The sequence below is a fragment of the Cannabis sativa genome, chromosome 3 (genome assembly GCF_029168945.1).
Source record: "Cannabis sativa cultivar Pink pepper isolate KNU-18-1 chromosome 3, ASM2916894v1, whole genome shotgun sequence".
Classification (NCBI taxonomy): domain Eukaryota; kingdom Viridiplantae; phylum Streptophyta; class Magnoliopsida; order Rosales; family Cannabaceae; genus Cannabis; species Cannabis sativa.
The window spans coordinates 69,168,861-69,175,904 of NC_083603.1; the positions used below are offsets into that span (position 1 = coordinate 69,168,861).

General features: G+C 35.7%; 1 protein-coding gene across 1 annotated transcript; it reads left to right on the top strand.

Moving 5' to 3' along the window:
- The first annotated feature begins 5,489 nt into the window (after window positions 1–5,489).
- LOC133036260 (uncharacterized) lies at window positions 5,490–6,614 on the top strand. The gene has a single exon (XM_061112789.1). It carries the CDS (start codon window positions 5,490–5,492, stop codon window positions 6,612–6,614), a length of 1,125 nt encoding a protein of 374 aa, XP_060968772.1.
- Window positions 6,615–7,044: the final 430 nt, after the last annotated feature.

The window sequence follows — 7,044 nt, forward strand, 5'->3', positions numbered from 1 at the left end:
AGTGTTATGCATCAGAAGGGACCGATATTGAACTTGAACTAGATATGATAATCTTACTATAATATCTATTCAATTTAATATCACCAAGTTGATCCTAGATCAAATGATCTCAATCCTGATATGGTTAGGTTCGATCTCAAAAGTGTCATTTGTGTTCTTTGATTTGTTAGTTAAGCCTACCTTTTGGTCTGGTGATACGTACATTTTGGGAACATGATAGTACAATTGAGTTGGAGAGCTAATCGTAGATATGGAATCTATAGCTTCTATCCGGACGTAGAAATGAAACGATGATTTCCTTCGAGCTTGGCTAAATAGAGATAAATGATAGAGCGCTCATTTTAGTGATTATATTAGTTCACTGAAATATTATTTATAGGTGGCTAAGTGTTTTAAGGATAAAATACATGGAAAGGGTGTAGCGGTAATTTTGTCCCTATGCAATGTAAATCATCTATAGAGGATCATTGATTATTGGGATTATAACAATGGATAATTAATAGCGTATCTATATCGTGAAACATATAGAGAGTTCTATGTAACTGAGAGTGCAATTCCAAGTTCTATAGTAATTCAACGAGGAATTAATAAGTTAGAGAATTTACTTGGTAAATGTTAGATCTAATTATTAGGAGCTCGGTTATATAGGCCCATGATCCCCATACTAGTTGAGACAAACTGCTTGTAAGACTCAGTTAATTGATTTTAATTAATCAATTATAATTCTAAAATTAGACTATGTCAAGTTTATGAATTTTTTACTAAGATATGGCTTGATTGTGAAGAAATGGTATTTTAGGGTTAATTTATTAATTAAGAGACTTTGTGGAGTCTAATTAATAAATATTATAAATGACAATTTTATTTTTGATAATTATTTTAATTATTAAATAAATAGTTTTGGCATTTATAGGGTTGAAGTTGCAAAAAGTGGGATTTGTTAAAAATAGATAAAATAGTTGAGAAAAAGGGGACAAACCAAACTAGTGTAGGGCCCACTATGTGGCCGGCCACTAGGTGCCAATTTACTCTATTTTTATCGATTTTTTATTTCAAATAATTTAACCATAACCCTAGTGGAAATTTGTATAAATGGAAGGCTATGGTCTCATTATCCAACTAATGTCTCTAAAGCTAAAAACCTAGTTTTCTCTCTAGGTTTATGAGACCTCTTCCTTCTTCTTCCTCTAATTTAAAAATACCATAGCCTTTCTTCACAAAACAAAATTCAGCCATTAGAGATTGAGTGCATGCCCATACATAACAAGTGAGTCATCAATCATAGTATGCAAACACTATGAAGAATCCAATCAACAAGAAGGAGAATCAGGCTCAGATCTTGGTGATACTCTACTACAGAAAGGATACAAGGGTTAGAGATATGAGCGAAAGGAGTCATTTAATTCCGCTGCAACCACTGTAAGGTTTTTCATACCTTTTTTGTGTTTATTTTCATCGTTTTAGAAATTCATATTAGGATGTTTCAAACATACTTGTTAGTAAATCTAGATCATGGTAAAATATATTCCAACACAAATCATATGTATAGTGGGGACCATTGTTGGTGTAGGGCACATATTGGGCAAACGCTTACACTTTGTGGTGCACGCACTACCATGGTTTGACATAGGAGACAAGATCTGATTCTGTGTCAGAAATAAATAACCGTCATAAAGCCATCTAGCTCTCGCCTCGCAAGTGCCTTCTGATTCTCCTTGCGCAATTGGCATCTCTCTTAGACTCTTCGTATGGCTCTTTGGCATCTACCTACCCTTATAGGCAATCTGGTCTTCTCCGAGTCCCAGAGCAATGATAAGGCTTCTGGGTCCTAGATAGTCATTTTCTTTGTAAAAAAATCTTTGTGCCTCTCCCAGATCATACCTTTCCCAAGCCAAGATAATCTCTTCGTGACCTTCCACGATTAAGGAGACTTAATCAGTAATTATTTGGACTATTACCTTCTACTTTTAACCATTTGTGCTTCATCCAGAAATATAGATAAGAATAATGGTAATAAATAGTTCCATTACATTATTAGATTTTCTCTTTTAACTTTTGTTATCTATTACAATGTAATACTTATTACATCGAGTATCGCGATGATGATTATATACCAAAAAAAATCTCCATTATAATTACACTCCATTATAAAGGAAAACTAATATTTTAATAAAAATATTGTTATAAAAGTCAAATGTCTATATTACCCTTTTTCTTAAATATTTTATAAATATAAATAAAAAAAGAGTTATTTCGGTGAATCAAAAATTTATTCTATTACATACTCATACAAAACTAAACAAAATAATTTTGATTACAATGTTCATTTCAACTACAAATCAAACATTGTAATCAATTCCTATTACCATTCTTATTTAATTAAATTACCATTATTATTCCTATGACCATTCCATTACACCAAACCAAATACTTTAGATATTATTATATATAAATTCTCTTGATTATACTATCATATAAAATGAATATGATAATATTTGACACATTGAAAAATATTAATACCAAATAACTTTACAAAGTTTAAAATTATTAGTTAAATGATATGAATTCTCTACATGCATCACTTTAATTCATATTCTAATTTTTTTCATATATATAATAAATAAATAATATCCATGAATTTAGAAATTTCAGAAATATCCATGGACATGGATAACAATGTCTATGGATATTTTTCAAATATATGCCTGGTTTGAGTTGTTTCCTTCAGTTTGAGTGTTACATGGTAATTTTTTTCATTTTGATCATCGTCCTATAGCAACTAAACTTGAGAATGTTGTTACATGGAGTCATGAGCAAGTTAAATTGAAGTTCTTATTTGAACCCCATTGGCTTAAAGAACATGTTTGTTGATTCATTGTGTTTGAGGCTTAGCAAAAGTGTACGTTAAATGTGACAGACCCTTTGGGACTTTGTGACTATCTTGAATATTGTACAAACTGTCATTAAACTTGGAGTAAGTAAAGATTCGGGTCTTTATTTAAGCAAGTTGTGGAAACTCAGAAGGAGATAAATAAACTTTTGAACGTTATTGCTTTTAATATTCGAATAAATAAGGTGAAAACTCTACAATTTAAATTGGATGACCTTCTGAATATAAATAAACTTTGTTAGAAATAGAGATCAGGATCGGAGTAGATGATGGCTGATGATAGAAACACGAAATATTTTCATAACAAAGTATCAGTGAGGAAGAAGAAAAATTCTATTACTAATATTATGATAGAAACTTGCCAAAGGTTGTGTGTTGAGGAAGAGATTATTGGTGAAGCAGAGCGGTATTTTATAGACATTTTTAAAATTTCTAACCTAATAATGAGCAAATCAAGTGTGGTACAAAATTTGTTAATTCACGTATTTTGGTTGATGATAATGAGTGTCTAATTGAACCGTTTACTAAGGAGGACATCCATCAAGCTGTTAAGGCCATTGGCACCACTAAAGCTCTAGGATCAGATGGATATCATGCTTTATTTTTCTAGATATTTTAGGATATTGTGGGTGAAAGGGTCAACCAAGTATGCCTTGCAATCATAAATAACGGTGCATCAGTGCAACCATTTAATTAGGGCTGAACATCGGGCGGGTTTACCGGGTTTTGGGTTGGCGGGTTTCGGGTTCACAGGTTTCGGGTTCAAAATATTGAAACCGAACCCGGACCCGAATAGGGCATGGGTTGGCAGGTTGGCGGGTTGGCGGGTTGGCGGGTCACGGGTTGGCGGGTTTCGGTTGGTCGGATTTAGCGGGTTGGCGGGTTGAATCGGTCAACTCAGTCAACTCGGACAACTCTTTAAAAAAAATTAATTTTTTATTCAAATATTTTTTTTTTTTTATATAAATAATACTATTGTGTCTAAAGGTTTTTTCTCTCTGCTAGGTCGAGCAGCTCTCTGCTGAAGCCATGGCAAAAACTCGGTCGAAGAGAGGGGGGAAGCTGAAATCAGATGCTAAGAAGTCGAAGAACCAGGGAAAGCGTGGTATCCAAATGGAGAGGCAATCTCAAATCAATCTTCCTGATGAGATTGAACCGCTCGAGCTTACTGAAAGTGAGGATGAACCAGATGAAATCGCCCAGGGGAGAAGGTGTTCGAGCTCGAATCAGGCGGACCTTTTTCCAGAACCTCTGTCTCCTCGTAGCTCACTCAGAGAAATTCAACGGTAGGAGGATGTACAACGGGACTTCGTGAGCTTTCTCAAAGCTACGGAGCAATGCAACAGTAACCTAGCCAAAGGTATGAACTCTACTCCTCCTATTCTGAGATCTGCAACTGTTGTGAGGAATTTAGAAAACTCTTTTAAAAATTCACAGCAAGATAGGATGGTGAAGATTGAATTAGAGGATATAGAAGATGAGGTTAATTACTGGAAACCTTCATTGGTGTGTTATGTTCTTGGAGCCAATCCACCTTTACATGTATTAGAAGGCTTTGCAAAACGTAAATGGAATGACAATGTGGATAAAGTAAAATTGCTAGCCTATGGAGTGTTCTTGATTAGATTTCATTCGGTTGGACAAAGAGATGAAGTTTTGAATGGGGGTTATATTTTCTTCAATCGAAAACCGATCATTATGAAACCACGGGACCCGAATGCTAGTATTAAGAAAGAAGATGTGAAAATGGTGCCAATTTGGATACAATTAGAGGACTTAGACCTCAAATATTGGGGGGAGAAGTCTTTGTTCAAAATAGTTGGGTGATTGGGGAAACCTATTATGGTGGATGAGATTACAAGGGAACGAGAAAGGCTTATGTTTCCAAGGGTGTTGATAGAGATTAGTATTGAGCAAGAACTTCCAGGTTTGATTGAATTTGTGAATGAGTATGGAAGCATCACTACTGTTATTGTACAGTATGAATGGAAGCCAACCTTATGTCAACAATGCCATGGCATGGGACATGTGACAGCCGAATGTAAGAAGACAATTCAGCCTAAGAAAGAATGGATAGTGAAGAAGGATAACAGGGGAGTCAACAAACAAATTATACTCGATGAGGAGGGCTTTCAACCGGTTTCTGGAGGGAAGAAAAGCAGATTACAAGAAGCACCTGCTGAAACCGAATTGCAGAACACTTTTAGTGTGCTAATAGCAGCAGGTGGTGAGAAGCAGGACTTCCAAGAAGTGGAAATTGGGGCAAAACAGAATAATACAAGAGAGGGGGGAGATCCCTCTCTTGGAAATGGATAAGTTTCTTTGCTGGAATGTCCGAGGGGCCAACAACACTCAAAAGCAAAGAAATATCAAGCAATTCATTCAAAATCAGGGTGTTGGTTTTGTGGGGCTCCTTGAGACAAGGATCAATGTTCACAAATTGGGGACCTTGTATCTTAATGTGTTTGATGGATGGTGTTTTTCAACAAATATTGCGTGGCATCGTGGAGGAAGAATTGTCATTGCTTGGAATCCGGTAAGATATATTGTAGATATTATTAAATGTACAAGTCAATTAATGCATTTAAAAATTTCTACAATGGATCATACCTTTAGTAGTTTTGCTACTATCATATATGCTTTCAATGATAAAAATGGGAGAGAGATGCTCTGGAAAGACTTGACTGCTTTAGCAACCAATGATAATTGGTTTTTAATGGGAGACTTTAATGATATTCTTTCAAAGGAGGAGAGAATAGGCCATAAAGTCAAGTATTATCCAGACATAGCTTTTGCAAATTGTGTTGAACAGTGTCATTTGGAAGATGTGAAGTCAACTGGGAACTTTTTTACATGGTCGAATAAACAACAGGGGCAAGATAGAATTTGGTCTAAAATTGATAGAGTTATGGCTAATCAAGCATGGCTAGATCAATACCGAACAGCAGAGGTAAATTTCTTGAATGAAGGGACCTTTGATCACTCTCCTTGTGTATTGTCCTTGTATCCAAAGAGAGCTGAGGGGAGGAAGCCGTTTAGATACTTCAAGATGTGGAGTAGTTACCCGAGCTTCAGGAGCAAAGTGTATGAAATGTGGAACAAGCAGATATATGGGACTAAGATGTACCAGGTGGTCTCCAAACTTAAATCTCTTAAACCGATCCTAAAAGAGATTAACAAAGCTGGTTTTTCTGATATACATTCAGCTGTACAGAGAGCTAAGGATGAACTTGAAAATGTGCAGCAACAATTACAGCAAAATCCTCTTGATGTTGGGATGCTTGATAGAGAAATAACTGCTAGAGCTAAGCTAGTTCAAGTGCAGCAGGACTACTCAGCCTTTTTACAGCAGAAGGCCAAGGTTACTTGGGTACAAAATGGTGATCTAAATACTGCAATTTTTCATGCAAGTATTAAGCAAAGGGCTCGACACAATCAGATATTCTCCATAGAAAGCAAGAATGGCACCAGAATCACTGATCCAAATCTGATCTCTGCAGCTTTTGTTGATTACTATAAGGAGTTGTTGGGAACAAGTTTGGCTAACAGAAGACCAGTGCTAAAGAAGCTTGTCAGCAGAGGTGTGGTTGTATCTAAACAACAAGCTGAGAACCTGATGATGCAATTCACCAAAGATGAGGTTAAAACTGCACTTTTTGACATTCCTGGGAACAAAGCTCCAAGACCGGATGGTTACTCGAGTTTCTTTTTCCAAGATTGCTAGGAGATAGTGGGAGATGACATATTTCAAGCTGTGACATCTTTCCTCGAATCAGGTAACATCCTTAAAGAGATTAATTCTACAATCTTGACATTAGTGCCTAAAATGAAATGTCCTAACACAGTTAAAGATTTTAGACCAATAGCTTGTTGCAATGTGATTTACAAGATTGCAACAAAGCTTTTGTGCTCTAGAATCAAACTCATTCTCCCAAATCTAGTCTCCTTGAATCAAGGAGGCTTCATCAAAGGGAGATTCATAGGGCATAATATAATGATTTGTCAGGATTTGCTGAGACACTATGGGAGAAAGAAGAATAAGCCTTCTTGTATTATAAAGCTAGATCTGCAGAAGGCTTATGACACTATAGAATGGGATTTCATTGAGGAAATGTTGCAGAGTCTCTTATTCCCATCTAAGTTCATTAAACTGG

Coding starts and splice junctions, on each gene's coding strand:
- LOC133036260 (XM_061112789.1), top strand. CDS start 5,490: ATGGATCATACCTTTAGTAGTTTTGCTACTATCATATATGCTTTCAAT.